This window comes from Amblyomma americanum, chromosome 4 (genome assembly GCF_052857255.1).
Source record: "Amblyomma americanum isolate KBUSLIRL-KWMA chromosome 4, ASM5285725v1, whole genome shotgun sequence".
NCBI classification, from domain to species: Eukaryota; Metazoa; Arthropoda; class Arachnida; order Ixodida; family Ixodidae; genus Amblyomma; species Amblyomma americanum.
The window spans coordinates 176090709-176106851 of NC_135500.1; the positions used below are offsets into that span (position 1 = coordinate 176090709).

Sequence of the window (16143 nt, forward strand, 5' to 3'; positions counted from 1 at the left end):
GTTTTTCAGCCTGTGAATAACTGAGTGAATTCATGGATGGGGGAAGTATACTCTATATGACGGCCGGCGCTTGAGCCGCAGGTTCGAATTAGAGGGTATAATACGTTCAGCAAGATATTTGGAATCTTCCTTACCCAATAAGCTTCGCGTATAACATTTTTATTTCCTCCACCAGTGCGAATTCTGAGTCAGGAAAACCACCTAAATCTCTCAAAACAAAAATGTCATTTCTACTTGTGTCGCAAATTTTATGTGACGGTCACCACTAAAACTCAACAGCATCTCGATAGAAATCGCTTTTTCGCTGCACCTAGAAAAAAAAAACTCGCGCTTTATTTGAACACAACTTCCGACAGTCAAGCTCTTTATAAGGACCCCTGACCCTTATGGCCGTGTGGGCACGAGGATATTTATTTATTTATTTATTTATTTATTTATTTATTCGTTTGCTTGTTTGATGTTATTTCCAATACCCTATGGCCCGCAGGTCATGAGTGTACTGGAAATAAATTTGCCGCGCATTATTATCGAAACCAGGAAAGCGCAACAGTATAATGACAAGAGAAGCTTTCCTTACGCATCTTGAAGCTAATATTTATTCCTTGCGGCCCAGAACGCTCTAAACTGACCCTGCAAGAGTAAAAACCTGCCACTGCATCGCCGTCCCTACAATGTTGCGTAGCCCCGGCCGTGGCTGCTTAAGTGGCCTCACTTCATCCTAACGAGACGCCAGTCCCGACTCTCCAGCAGCTCTTCTCTGTTCATACGAGAGAGCGCTCTCGTTTTCTTTTGACGCCTGCCCTCTTTTCTCCGGTGCTGCGAAAAGGATGAGAGCGTGTCTTGTACGTTCGGCTGGTCAGAATCCACCTGGACGTCGTACGCGGTGCGTTGAGATTGGTTGCTGCCACTGCCAGTGTCATCGGAAGCAGACTTGTTTGGTATCACTTCCGGATATTCTGGGCGGCTTCCGTTCTCATTCCTGGAGGAGTGGTCCGCTCCTCCGACCAGCCCTGTAGGCTCATGACTCTGGGCGTTGGCGTTGGTCCCATTGTCGCCTGCAGCGCCGTTGCTGATCTCGCTCAGCATTCGACCGGAGTCTCCGATCTCTGGCTCGGCAATGTCCGCGTCGCGGAGGGCGAACGTCATGGCGGTGAGAGCGATCACCGCCAGCACCACGACCACGGCTGACGCTTGCGTGTACCAGGCCGATGACCTGCGGTGTGACAGCCGCGAGGTGTTTATAACGGCTTCAAAAACGAGGCACGGTTTAATAGTGGCTTTACAGAAAGAAACTGTAGCATTGTCTTGATTTTACATCGTCTTTCAGTAGCGCGGAAGCTACGAGTGCGCGGCGGTGGTTCGAAGAAGTGTGTACGATCTGCTCGGGAGCTTGGAACTGCTCGGGCTCGTAGCCTCCGCTCTGTTGCAAAGAGCGGTTAGATAGGCTACCAACCAGCCGCAGTGGGCCCGATACTATGGTTTTCAGCCACTGAGTACTTAGCCGTGCAGTAGAATTCCGCCCGCTGCGGTCGCATTTCGTTGAAGCGAAAGGCTAAAACACCTGTCTGCTGTGCAGTGTGTGTACGTGTTAAACAACTTCAGATGATCGAAATTAACCAGAAGCCTTCTACGACATCGACTCACTATCCGCTCCATCACCCCCTTCTCCTGGTTCCGCGGCATAGCGCCTGAATCCGGCACCCACCCCAAGCACCCGCCCCAAATCTGCGTATGGGAGACTTGCGTCCGCCCTCCGCGGTGGCTTGGCTCAGTGGTTAGGGCGCTCGGCTACCGATACGGAGTTCCCGGGTTCGAACCCGACCGCGGCGGCCGCGTTTCGATGGAGTCGAAACGCTAAGGCGCCCGTGTGCTGTGAGATGTCAGTACACGTTAAAAATCCCCGGGTGGTCGAAATTATTCCTTAACTCTCCCCTGCGGCACCTCATTCTTCCTTTCTTCTCTTAGTCCCTCCTCCTTCCCTTCCTTTACGGCGCTGTTCGGGTGTCCGCCGAGACTTGTGAGAATGTTACTGAGCCATTTCCTTTCCTAAACATCAATTTTTAAATTTCACTTGCGTCCGTATCGAGCAAGCTGGGTCGCCTCGCTTGCCGCTGAGAAGTGCACAACGTTCCTAGCGGACTGCAATGCGCGTCGTCTACAACGGAACGACAGACAATGAGGCGCTGAAAAAAAGAACGCGCCGCTAAAGAAAGTACGTCACGCAGGCTTCCGGTAAAATCCGCCGATTTCCCCGGAGCACTCCGGACTGCTCCACAGAACCATCCTGTCTCGACGATTGCCACCGTTGTGCCACTGAAACAAGCGATTCGTGATCCCCATCTGCCACGGGAATAGCCTAGCTCCGAAAGGGGCACAAGAAAGGTTGTCCCATGTGTGCTCGGAATTCCCGCTTGGAATTCAGCAAACCCACCACGGTGGCTTAGTAGTTAAGGCGCTCGGCTACTGATCCGGAGTTTTCGGGTTCGAACCCGACCGCGGCGGCCGCGTTTCGATGGAGGTAATAATAATTCGTTTTTGAGGAAAGGAATTGGCGCAGCATCTGTCTCACTTATCGTTGGACGCCTGAACCGCGCCGTAAAGGAAGGGATAATGGAGGCGAAACGCTAAATGCGCCCGTGTGCTGTGCGATGTCAGTGCACGTCAAAGATCCCCAGGCGGCCGAAATTATTCCGGAGCCCTCCCGTACGGCACCTCGTCCTTTCTTCTTTCACTTCCTCCTTTATCCCTTCCCTTACGGCGCGGATCAGGTGTCCGCCGATATGTGAGACACATACTGCGCCATTTCCTTTCCCCAAAAACCAATTTTAATAATAATTGGTTTTTTGGGGAAAGGAAATGGCGCAATACATGTCTCACATATCGGCGGACACCTATATGGGAAATTATATAGGAAATATATAGGAAACATTCCAGAAGATAGAGACCATATTAGGCGTATGATGAACTTTTACAGAATAGAGAGCGTGAACATTTGCATGTTAAAACTCGTGACTATGGCTCAGAGCTGCCGAAACGCTAATTTGACCCGCCATAGTGCAACCGTGAGGAACGTTGTGCGGCGTTCATATCGACGCCATGTCTTGAGTAGTAAGGAACATGGCCTGTCTATTAGTAGAGTGCTACAAATGCCCGAGAAAGTCTAGCCGTATTCACCTCAGACCTCTGGACGACGCACGCTAAACTCAATTCAGACGTCTTCAATTATTGCTATAAACAAATGAAAAGAGGCGTGTGCGAGTAATAACTGCATGAACTTAAGTGAGAAAACGAACTGACCAAACGTACAGATCCGTCTTGCGCATCGGTTTTCTCTACTGTTCTCGGATCGCGAATGGATATCGGTAGACAAAGCGGCCGTTGTGGTGATGTAACGCGTCATCCAGCCGCCGTTGATGTCCTCACCAGTGTCGCTGGTTCTCCGACCCTGGCCACTGCTCAAGGTCAGGGTAAAGATGGGTGTCGCTCCCGCTCCCGGTCGGTGGTGAATGCTGGCCCTGCGGCCGTTGCTTCGCTTTCTTCTTCCGGGGCGCCTGATGGACGGAGAACGCAGAACGCGAGGCCGAGTCTTTTTTCGTCCGCAGGGAACTATTGCTGACGCCTGTCTGGGTGAGGGGCACATCGTCCTCCTCGTCACGGCCCAACCTGATGCGGTCGTTGGCGGAGGAGCGGCTCTTCTTGAGCTGCAGGGTAAATTATGAGAACGCAGCATGGGTCCACGAATTTGCTACGGCTCGAAAGACTGTCTACGTTTTAAAGCTTCGTCCTGAGCTGTGTTAGGCCCGAAGACGTGCTGTCAACTATCAAACGGAAACGCGTGAATCTGGGAATTCAGAGAACGGACAGGCGGCTTACCATCGTGCAGATGGTCCTGGTTCTCGCTACTCGAGACACAGGAGAACGGGCGGTGCGCGCGGTTTCGCCATACGCGCGCTACTTCATTTTGTGGCACGCGTTCTTATCCCAAGGCTGAGCGGAAATAAAATGCGCCTGTGGAGAAGCATAATTAGATCTTTGGATAAAAATTAACTACATGCAGAAAATAAAGATGAATAACGCTATTCTCGGAACTACTCCATGTAACTTTATGTTGGTGGTTACAGTGAAGCGAGAGTTTTCTTCCATTGAAGGAAGAGGAGGAGGAGAAATCCCTTCAATCCATTCAACATTGAATGCATAGTTTTTTTTTTGTTTTCTAATATTACCTACAAGGAAAGCTGGCGCCACCGTCTATGCGAGTTCCTAAACGGCACTTCGCCTACAATGGGAATGCCGGGAAGGCGAGGTTTCTTATTAGCCTTGGCAAGTGTTCGGACGAAAACATGGATTCTGCCATCGGAATCATACGCGTTTTTGGGGCGTTTTTCATTTTTCACTTCTTCAATAAATTTCGCACAGGCGTTGAGTGGGATCTTCGAGGTTTGCCCCGAGAATAGTCGTATTGTTATGCCTGAATCCATTTTCATGTCCAACAACAGCCAATCCAAATAATGAACCTCATCTTCCCGGCATTCCTTCACCTCGCCATTGTGGATGAAGTGCAGTCCCACCTGCTTTCCCTCTAGGTAATAACGAGAAAGTTGATGCATTAAATGCGCCGAGGATTGAGTCGATGTCCTTTGTGGAGCAAGGATATTGAAAGGATGGGATACAGGCAAAACATACTAGCTAGTTTAACATTACGCAGTCTACTGACGTCAACTTAGTAAATCTTGCCAAGTGCCGTTTCCAACGGAAAGGACGGGACATACGAAAATGTGGTGCACAGAAGAAGGAAAGGAAGAAAATGTTAGACAGTGGAGGCTGTATGAGAGACTCTATGTCTCCCGAATATCAACATCTTCTGCATCCTTGGAGTAGCAAAGACTGGCGCTCGCGCAGACTAGAGGTCTCTTTCACGTGTTTGCGTTGCCGGGTTCCTCATAAATTTCTACCTTCACAGATCTGGCCTGGCGGCTTCCCCATTGTGCCCTTTTTGTGCCAAACCTGAGACAATAGATCACTTCCTGCTGTTCTGCCGCCGCGTCTCTCATTTAAGGAAGCGTCTTTTAATAATAATTGGTTTTTGGGGGGAAAGGAAATGGCGCAGTATCTGTCTCATATATCGTTGGACACCTGAACCGCGCTGTAAGGGAAGGGATAAAGGAGGGAGTGAAAGAAGAAAGGAAGAGAGAGGTGCCGTAGTGGAGGGCTCCGGAATAATTTCGACCACCTGGGGATCTTTAACGTGCACTGACATCGCACAGCACACGGGCGCCTTACCGTTTTTCCTCCATAAAAACGCAGCCGCCGCGGTCGGGTTCGAACCCGGGAACTTCGGTTCAGTAGTCGAGCGCCCTAACCACTGAGCCACCGCGGCGGGGCAGCGTCTTTTGCAAATTCCATTTCATCAACTGGGCTTGCCTGTGTCCTCCGCGGTTGTTCTTTCCATTGGCGCTTCTTTGCTTGGACGAAGCGACAGGAGTGTGCGCTCTGCTGTGCAAAATTTTCTTCAAGAAACGCAGCGACTCCCATTCTAATTTCTTTTTCCCGCTCTCAGTCAGTACGACATTGAAACATACAGGCATTGTATACTATTATGCACATTAAGCCATTGTCCCGTCCTCGATCTCCAAGTTAACAGGACCGCTGTCCTTCCGTCTTCCAATCTATCAGACTACATACTATTACCACTCCTTTTCCAGCCAAAAGTTTCCTGTATCCAGCAATTAACCGCCTGTGTCTTGGCCACTCCCCCGTAGTGGGTATGTGCCAGCAACGTCTGAGGCCTTCCTTCCTTCCTCTATGTCGATGGTGCTTTTAGCGTAGTTGTGATCCTTCTTTTAGTATGACTAAAATTAGCTGGTGTACCAATGATGCGTCTCGAATCATACCTGCGGTCTTGAAGTGGGCGACAGGTTTCCTTTTTCTAATTTTGGCAATTAAATATTGCAAATAATAGTCAGCTCTTAGACTCCGCAGAGCCAACATCCACCATGTAAAATTTTCACTCCCCTATGCTCCTGCTCATATATATCTTATGGAAAGACCTCAGAAAACAATCTCTCGAAAGAAGTGGTGCTCCTGCCAAGGCAGTATCGACATTTCTGATTTAGGACATCCGCTCTATCATCTCCACTCAACTCGTTTTACGTCTAACATTTCTATTTAGCACTCTGCACATGATCGCTTTCAAAACATAGAGGGCACCGCACGACTGGCCAGGCGTGTCGGAGATCCGTCGAATTGTGCCTATCGAAAGTTTTGTGCATGGAATCATGAAGATTCTCTCCTCGTAAAGTATTCCAAGAGACGTTTCAAATGCTATGCGGAGATTTTTTTTTGCCATCATAGCAGCAACGGGAGTTGCAGGAGAACGCCGTTCCCAAGCACTCGTGCTGTGCGATGTCAGCGCACGTTAAAGATCCCCAGGTGGTCGAAATTATTCCGGAGCCCTCCACTACGGCACCTCACTCTTCCTTTCTTCTTTCACTCCCTCCTTTACCCTTCCCTTACGGCGCGGTTCAGGTGTCCAACGATATATGAGACAGATACTGCGCCATTTCCTTTCCCGCAAAAACCAATTATTATTAAGCACTCGCACGATCTGCAGGTTGGCATGTTAGACGGTCGTTAATAAATGATCATCTCCGTTATATGTAGCTTGTCATCTTCAGACTAATCTTCAAACATGTCAAGTCTACACACAATCACCTATGCGTTGCTGTGTTGCCAACTGATCTACGTAAGCGTCTAAGTCTCCACCAACGTCAAATGCACCTGCTTTGGTGGCCCGTTGCGCGCTATAAAACTTGGCTTAAAAAATAAAAAAATAATTGGTTTTTGGTGGAATGGAAATGGCGCAGTATCTGTCTCATATAACTTGGCTTCCAGAGAGCGTCCTTGTCACAGCAGCAACAAAAGTTGTGGAAAAACGTTCTTCTCAAGCAGACCTCCTACGTTCTGCAGGTTTGTGTATTTCATTTAATTCTTTCTACGATACTACCTCTTGGTCGCAACTGCTGTTGCCGCAACTGAAAATGAGTGTCCTGCACCGTGCCTTCCTTTACAGCATTGACTAAAATAATTGACGAGTTAGAAGCGAATTATCAACAAAGGTTGAATTTTTTTATTGGGACAGTGTTCCTGCTGGCATAAAAAATTATTAGAAATAGACAAGATACACACTGGACTCTCGAAAGAAGTCCAGTAACGTCCGGTAGTGCGGCCCAAAAATATATTCTTCTGCATCCGGTGAACGGCCTGGGGGCGGTCCGCACCGGAGCAGGTGTTTCTGCCGGATGGCACGCAAAGAGGGGCAGGTCCAAAGCCAGTGTTTAATATCCGCCTCGAAGATAGGAGCGGGACAGAAGGAGCAGGAATCGCCGAAAGGGGCATAATGCTATTCCGACCACGACCAGGGTTACCGCCACGGTGACGGTGACACGGAGGACGATATCATGAAACAAAGGTTGAATGATATCGTCAACAGGCTTGCTATGAATATGCCGATAAAGCTGCAAAGCAAAATGCTGGCCTCGATATCAGTGGCCTGCGAGGGGAGGTTGACAACATTGGAACGAGCTTACAGCCGATGGATGACCTCTTCGAAGCTGTACGCTCGCAGCAGAATCATCTCTTGATTGCTACTAAAACCCTAAACAGCGGGAATAAAACTTTAAAAGAAAACATGTATCTCACCTTGAAGAGGACAGAAGATTGCATAACTTAAAAATTAAAGTACGGTGCCCCAGCTCAATGTAGGATTTTTCAGCCATTTTAGCTTTGATTTACGAAATGACCGAATGTGCTCTCTCAAGCAAAGACGTTGATATCATTCATCGCTACCCCATGAAAAATGGTAACGTGAATACCATCGCGCGTTTTCGAATGAAGTGAGTTCGTAAAAAGGCGCCCAAGGCCCAGCAGATCTTACTGACTTCTAACTGACAGGGCAGATAACCCCTGCGTGCGCTAAGAAGCATCTCCTCTTGGGTACCGAAAAACTCTGTGCTCAGGTTTTTAACTTTGAAGAACGAAAAACAATGCTGGTTCCTCTCGACCGAAGGCTTCCAAATTAGAGTACGGAATTCTGAGGAAACCCCGGTCTTCAACGTCGTTTCCGAAGCCGACCTGTTGATTTTCACTTGGGCGTATCTCGATTTTCTCCTCACCGCCTCTTTCATATATATTCGATTCTTTATCACATTGGCTGCGTACTTTTTACCTTCGGAAGGCGACGCTGCCGTGCTGATCAGTGCACTCGCTAACACATTAGAGCAACTCATCATGAGGGATTGAGTAGAACAAATCTTTAACGTCGACGGAAAAACCCTGAAAGGCTCTACCGTGGTTGGTTTGCAGGAAGAGAAAGACGTCTTTTGAATTTTTAACTAAAAACGGGTCATCAATTGATAGCAGCTTCAGTTTGGCTTGGATAAAAGTTTCAATGGACTTCTGCCCAGTATCTTTTTCTTAGACGATGACACGGAGTACTCCCAACAAACATGCTCAGGATCAAAGGTTAATTTCAAATCTAAAAACTGCAAGTATCTTCTAGATTTGAAATTAATCTTTGATCCTGAGCATGTCTGTTGGGAGCACTCCCCTCGGAGCGGGAAACCTTTGCTCAACTACGTGTCTTTCCATTCTAAACTTGAGAAAACTGGTATTGTTAAGAACCGCATCGGTATGGCCTTGAATAAATCTTGCCCCCGTAGAATGGGATCCAGCGTCAACGCACAGGTCAGCAGGTGCAGGGATGCTGGTTACCCGGAGGCTCTTATCGTGTCCTGTGCGGAAAAAGTGTCTAAAACGCTGAAGACGCCCTGGCTTGCCTCAGAGCCCAGCTCTAGTTCAAAAGAAAGGAAGTTGGCGGTTATGCTCTACATTCACGCCCTTTCTCACCAGCTTAAAAGAGTAGGAGCCCGATACGGAGTAAGCTTGGTTTTTTCTGCTCCCAATAAACTGGGAAAAGTTCGGGCTGCAGTACAGAGAGCGGGGTTGGCGATAGCGCCCGTGCCTTAGAAATATGTTTCATGTACTTTTTTTTTGTTTTATCGTTCGTGGGTGATTGCAGTACATCTGTGTTTGACAAGGCGTCCAGACACGTGAGTGTCTGTTGTATAAATTGACTTCTTACTATCGAATAAAATTCAGTTGTAAGTTCAGCGTCTTCTGTGTGACTAGTCTCATCCTCTGTTTGTTTTTTTAGCGCTGGCTTTTAATACGATGGATCAACACCAACTCGCCCGATCCTCAGTTCTTCTAGATAGATAAGTCACACGCTTTCCCCTTATGCCCTGTGTGAAGTGGTTGGGAGGGCTCAGTAAACGGGAACTTTGTTGAATATGTATTAGGTGTGTGCGCAGAACGCGGTATTTAGGTGTCCTTATACGCACCTTACGCCAAATGCGGAGGTCGTGGGTTCAGATCCCACAGGCATGCGTTTGTTTCATCTACTTTCGATGAATTATCTGTCATGTAAGGAATGTTTATACTACTGATATTCATGTGACCAACACCAGAAATAAAAGATTAAAGCATTCCCCTGTGTTTTCTTTGGTCTCAACGACTGTTGAATTCTTTCACATGTATGTTAACGAGCCCCTCATTTCCCTACGCTTGTCTGCGTGAAAAAAAGCATAACGCTGAGCTCGCTATTTTGTTGTCTCAGAAACCATCGCCGTTATAAAAATTTGTTTATGGAAATACACTTTGAACAGAAAGAGAAAACGAAAGCATTATGTCGCGCTGTACGTTTGATGATTCAGTGACTGATAGTGGAATGGCCAGGGCTTCTTTCATCATACGTTAAATACTTCAAAGCCGAAGTGCAAGCCATTTATACGAAAGGCAGCCCAAAAGCGGACTGCAGCACACAGGGTGGATTAACGCTGCATTTGCCTGCAGGTATAATCACATGATTTCCTTCTTACGGAGCTTTAACAGAAATAGTAAGTGCATTGGTACCCTAAAATTTGGTACGCAGCCCACGGGCCACATACCTTTCCAACTGGGGTCCTCTGGGCGTCGCCATTTTGTTCGTTGGGCTGTTCTGTGCCTGTGATGTCAGCATAGTGGAAGCGGCAGTAGAAACTGTTTGCAACAGCCCAAAGAGGAGCCGCCTCGGCATCTCCCTCACCCAGAAGTTGAAATTTCACACTTTGCTGATAGCTGTTTTTTTTTTCTCCCTATTGCCCTAATACATCATGATATCCCCATTGCGGTTTTATCAAAAAGTTTTGTGATCCTTGGGCTGTGCTTTCGTCACCGATGCGTGGCTGGCCGATTGCACGTGCGTTTACTGGCCTCATTTGTTATCTCTATTTCAAGCTCCGTGAACCTACGCACAAGCCTGCCAGTGGGTCTCGTAATCGCGACAAGCGATTCCTTGTCATTTTACCGTCAATGGCTTCGCGGAAGCCTCCCTGCTGGCGGACGTCTGAACCCGCTGACAACAGCAATGGCTAAGATATCGAAGACAATGCCCAGTCTCCCTACGACGTAGAAACGACAGGCTTTATTTACTTTGACAGCTTTGACCACATTACTCAGCGCATGCGAGGGCATTTTATGCGCGGTTTGTGCGCCTGTCCTTCGCGGACTATGTACTTTCCAAATACGGACCATAAGCGAATTCTTTTTTATATAGATTCGGTGGGGACTCTATACTGTAAATTACGGCAGTAAGGTGTGCAGAGCTTTTCCTTTTTACTTCGAGAGGATGGCTCAATCAAAATTGTTGGTGAGGTAAAAATCCCCAAAGAGCAAAGAAAGAGTTCTCATTATCCAGCAGCTTAATTAAAGGCCACTAAATGAACAAGCTGCGGGAGCAAAGCCTCAATCACCGCTATAGCCAACGCTTCGACGCGAGGACTTGTCCTCGTTTAGCCCTAGACGTCACTTTGTGCTGTCGACAAGGCCATCTCCCCTGCCTTCTCTCAACCGTGGATCTTGAAGCATACAGCGACACGCAACGTTGATTGCGCATCAGTTCACTCCTGCTTTCCTTATTATTAGAGTTGGACATTTTCATTGCATTTAGCATTGACGTGTCACCAACCATCTCAAACTGCTATGGTGGCATCTTGTTCGTATTGCTTCCTTCGTGTTCTACGCCATGTTTGCTGATCCTGACTCTTGACATTGGCTTTTGAGAGTGAAGGAGACATTGTATCCTCTTTAGGGTAATTTTATATTTAGGAAAGCCGTTATCCGGTATCTCTGCTCAAACTAATTCGCGCAGCACCAGAACTAGTGTATTTTTAGAGCGGACGCTGTACTTCATGAAAAAGACTGCAGAAGGAATTTCATCGCTGAAGCCCACCTTGAATAAATAAATGAAGAAATAACACACTACCGCGACTGGATTTCTCACCTACGGCGGCTCGAACAGATAAGCATCGCTGGCTTGTGCACGAGAGCACTATGGTACTGCCGCAACCGATCACGCCTCGTGTTATACTGCAACATTTGCTCCTGCTGCGCATTGCAAGTCGTCGTCTTCATCAACTAATACTACTATCGAACTAATAACGCCGCCAGACGTGTCGACGACCCAGACCAGCAAAACCATGAGCCAACCAGGCTCAACACATGCTTTCGCACGTCTTCTCTCTTTAACTACGTTAAAAACCTACCACTTTCATATTTTTATTCTCCGTCCCGTATTGTCACATTCTCGCAAAAGCCGCACAGAGGTCAGAATCGCACCACGAAAACAACCACTGCTCTAGGATTCCGCTTCTGTCGCTGGTCGACGCACTACTCGCCAGGCTTAAACGAAGCTAGTTTTGAGCCTGAACGTGCCACAGCTCACATTTGCGACTGTGTCGAGTGACCATTACAAGTCCTAAATAGCACGGCTCGTTATTTCCACCTGGCTGCAAACACCTGGTCTTTCATTCGTCATGCATGAGTTTTGAAGAAAAAAAAAGTGGGAATAAAAGAGTAGAAGTATGTCCGAGTGTAATGCCCGACAATTTTCAGTACCACCTCTGCACATGTTACATTTTTGAACCCTTGTCTGCTAATCAGTTTTTCCGTTTTCTTCCTGTATATATAGCGTGATGGCCACAGTGTACCTGTGATTGTTCCCTTTTTCATTTTTCAATGCTCTTTTAACAATTGTTTTGCCTTCTTCACTGTTATATTTCAAATGTTCCTATTGTTTGTGATTTCGTATTTTTGCTCCCCCCTTATGTAATGCCCCACCTAGGGGTCCTTAAGGGAAAATAAATGATGATGATGATGATGATGATACATGATTAGCTGCTACGAAGACCGGTCTTTATTGTTCCTCAGCTGGCTGATTTCCTTATTTTCTTTGTTACGTTGGTTGCAATGTTAACAACGCGTCGGCCGTAAACGTTCACGAGCTTACAAATTAAGCGGCGTGCAGTAGGTCACGGAACGAGTTCGAATTTTCCCTCCCAGAGATTGTGCAACGACGGCATTGAACATCGCGCTCGAGAGGGTGACGCGGCCTTGCTTATAAAAAGAAGAAAAAGGAAAGGGAGTCTTAACCGGACACGCAAGACCGCTTCTCTTTTCCTTCTCTCTTGCCACTAGGAACGTCGCCGTACAATCTACTATGCTGCCCTCTTGCGGTGGCTTGTCTTGAGGCCACACCAGCAGCCGCTAACGGCCTTGCCTGGCCGCCCTACAGCGATGTTTTTGCTAGTCGCCGCGGTCAGCGTGTTGGGCGTATTCGTGGTCGCACTTTTCAGGTGAGACAGTTGTACTTTTGCTCCCTTAAAAAGTATTTCTCTGAAGCGTATCGAACCTTGCTAAAAGGTTTGCTCCTTCTTCAGTTCAGCAGCGTGCTTGGAAGATACAGCTAGATGCGTTTACGACGAACCATAGGCGACATAGAAAAAGAGCGTAGTAGCTCCATTAATGAATTCGTGGTGCCAACCATTCACATTCTTCTGAAGATGCGATTCTTGGCCTTTAATGATGAAATATTGTGGCACTTAAGATATAACAACTTGCTTATTTCAGAACCTCCTCCCCCTCCCCCCCCCCTCCAAAAAAAAATATTTCTTTGGGCATCAAAACTTCTAATAACACTCAATGTTTATTTTATCGATCACTCTGTTCTGATCAGCACTTAGAAATGACTGACACTCATTTCTGCCTATTTATTTTATTTAAGGGGAAGAAGCCGGATACAGGTTCCAAGAATTTGTGTGTGCAGTCATAACACCTAATTGGTGTTATCACGTCACCTACAATACCCGTCACAGTTCTTGCCTTTTCCATTGTTTAATCTAAAATTGATATGTAGCTGGAGTTCAGCATTATAGCTTCGAGGCAACCCTGTTGTAGCTATATTAAACATTTCGAAAACAAGTCTTTGTGTTCAAACAGAACTTGCGCTTGGCCGGGGTGGAAGACTTACAATCGTACAATTGTCTTTCCTTCCGAAAAACGCTTTCGAAAAACCAACCTGATAATGTTGGCATGAGCATGACCTGAATTTGACGCAACGCACGTTATCTGCTTTCACTTAGATTGTCTATTGGCAGCGACCTTGTGGCACCGAGCCAACCTCGCCAACAGAATAGCAGGCTGCACAGAATGAAACCAGTTTTTTGTGTGTGCGTGTGGTTAGGGCGCTCGACTACTGATCCGGAGTTCCCGGGTTCGAACCCGACCGCGGCGGCTGCGTTTTTATGGAGTCAAAACGCTAAGGCGCCCGTGTGCTGTGCGATGTCAGTGCACGTTAAAGATCCCCAGGTGGTTTCAATTATTCCGGAGCCCTCCACTACGGCACCTAATCTTTTCTTTCACTCACTCCTTTATTCCTTCCCTAACGGCGAGGTTCAGGTGTCCAACGATATATGAGACATATACTGCGCCCATTTCCTTCCCCAAAAAACCAATTATTATTATGTGTGTGCGTGTTTTTCTTCCACCTAAACATAGCAGTGGTTTCAAATTATAATGCGTTCCGACGCGGTCTGAACCCAAGATAACACATCTTGGCGCACATTGCAGCAAGAATTTTCCGAAACGTGTTATTTCGGTTTGGGTTCGCGGCCGCGGCGCATCCATGAAGGCAGTGTGGCGGCGCCTACTCGGATGCAGGCTGTCTCAAACCAGGCGTTATCGGTAGGCGTCGCGCATGCAGCCAGAAGCTGGCCTTTCGAGTGCTCTAGACAGACGTGCTGACGACTTTACAACTTATCAGTGCGGAAGCTATTCCTGTGCTCTCGGCAACGTTTTTAGATAAGGATAGTTGGAAAGCTTGCCCGCGGGAATCGGCCCCACTTCCGTTGCCGCTTTCATCTCAGAAACGCGAGCGCCATCTCTAGGGTTCTGACAGTACCACGCTAGTTTTCTTGGTTTTATCTTCGCCGCCGCTACGCCCTCTGGCTGCGCTTGGTCACGTGGAGAGAGTGCTCCATAACTAGTCTACGCTGGCTCGCGCCTTGCATCCGGTGCGCCGGGTGTGGCCGCTTCAAGCCGCACTCATCCACGTATTGCGAAGTTCGCGTGCGCTCTACGCCTGTGGTACGAGAGGCCAGGATGTTCGGGGTTGAGCTTTTGGCTGTGGATTTCGGCTGAAACTTAAAGCCCTTCTTTCCGCGGTTCCACGCGGGAAAATCAGAAACACGACGTCCCGCTTACCCCCTCGTAGTTTGGGTTTCTCCCGTGGGTAATATGCGGTTGTGCAATGTAGACTGTAAACTTCCCTCTATTGATTAAATCACTAATATTGAGTGTCTGTAAATAAAGCCTGGAGAAAGCTTAAAAGGACACTAAATGCTTTTTCTTTCTTTTTTCCTGCGGCATACACACTGATTTTTTTCTTCAGCCACTGTCCCTGTTTTAATGAGTCGTGATGAAAATATGGTCGTCATGGTGGTTGAGGCACTTTGTATAAGTAACGTGATCGATACTGGGAGCACGGTAGCTTTACTTCTTGAATGCGTATCTAATACACATGTGATAAGCTGTTTGCCAACGCCTCTTCAACGTGCCCGGCTAAGGTTACGGTTATAAATGCTACTTTAAGCCGTCTTGTTCCATTAATACACAAGAGACGAAGGCGCAACTTACGTTTGTATTCATTATCAATACGTTTCTGTACGCACGCGAGTCACCGTCTGCAGACGCCCCTCAAGCTGAAAGTAGCAGACGACGCGCCCATCCCAAAGCGACCGCAGCGCTACTGCCTAGGCGGCACCCGTTTTGGGTCCGCTCTGCGCCCGGCTGCTCTTATACGTTTTTAGATAGCGTTGGATAAAACAAAACTAACGTGGTACTGTCAAAACCCTAGAGATGGCGCTCGCGTCTCTTTGCGATGAAAGCGGCAACGGAAGTGTGTCGATTCTCGGAGGCAAGTTACAGGCAAGTTTTCCAACTGTCCTTAACTAAAAACGTTGACTCTCTCTGCGCCAAGTCTGCAGAAAACCGAGTGTAGTGCTCCGATAAGCAAGACTTCACTGCACTTTCGTCCCGTTCCAGGTGGCGTCAGCGACACTTCTCATATTTCAAAGCCCTCGGAATACCCGGCCCCACACCGAGTCTGCTATGGGGAAACATTTTGGAGTATCACGAAACGGTGAGGGCAAGTGGAAAGCGTACTTGTACGAGATTAATCACAGTTAGCAAGACATTGCAGAAACACGTCGTTTTAAGGTGGCTACAAAACTTCAGCGCACGGACACAATGAAGCAGGAGTAATTTTTTTATTTTCCCACCTACAGCATAGGGTATTCAGACAACCACATCATTCAAACAACTACTGTTAGCTCTTTTTGTAATGATTGTTTCTTTGTGTCTTTACTAACGTGTACTACTCACCTTGCTTGTATGTAGTGTCCGCAGTATTTAATAGCTAAATAAATAACAATAAGGCAAAATTTTGAAAACGCACGGCGCATGCATCCGAACTTTGTGCGTATTATTTATTTGAACCAGTTGTGCTTTGAGCCTTGTTGCTGACATGAACGATTTCTTAAGACCGCCGGATTAAAATAACGTCATGTGATGAACATCAGGTTTCTCGAAAGCAAGTGTTCAGCATGCATTATGCGCACAACAAAGAAAAATGCTTTTTTTTTTACTTACAGTGAAACGCGCGTCCGTAAAGGCTAAAACTGCATATCTGACTCATATCTGAGCAGCCTAGAT

General features: G+C 47.4%; 2 protein-coding genes across 4 annotated transcripts in view; one reads left to right on the plus strand and one right to left on the minus strand.

Annotated features, from left to right (window-relative positions):
- Positions 1-532: 532 nt before the first annotated feature.
- Positions 533-3943, minus strand: LOC144128708 (uncharacterized). The gene is made up of 3 exons (XM_077662334.1): positions 3874-3943; positions 3424-3701; positions 533-1213 (listed from the first exon to the last, which is right to left on the minus strand). The coding sequence occupies exons 1-3, from the start codon at positions 3874-3876 to the stop codon at positions 709-711; spliced, it is 786 nt and encodes a 261-aa protein (XP_077518460.1). The 5' UTR covers positions 3877-3943; the 3' UTR covers positions 533-708.
- Positions 3944-12573: 8630 nt separating this feature from the next.
- Positions 12574-16143, plus strand: part of LOC144128710 (cytochrome P450 3A14-like) — a 30458-nt gene continuing 26888 nt past the window's right edge. For 2 of the 3 annotated variants that reach the window (XM_077662344.1, XM_077662343.1), the window contains exons 1-2: positions 12574-12728; positions 15475-15571. In XM_077662344.1, coding sequence (XP_077518470.1) covers positions 12670-12728; positions 15475-15571 — 156 coding nt within the window. In that variant the 5' untranslated portion in view covers positions 12574-12669. The remainder of the gene's footprint in view (positions 12729-15474; positions 15572-16143) is intronic. The other variant, XM_077662345.1, reaches the window with a different exon arrangement.

Excerpts from the sequence above, each read along its gene's own strand:
- LOC144128708 (XM_077662334.1), bottom strand. Across the intron at positions 1,214-3,423 it reads TCGGAGAACCAGCGACACTG|GTCATCGGCCTGGTACACGC; the intron begins GTGAGGACATCA and ends GTCACACCGCAG.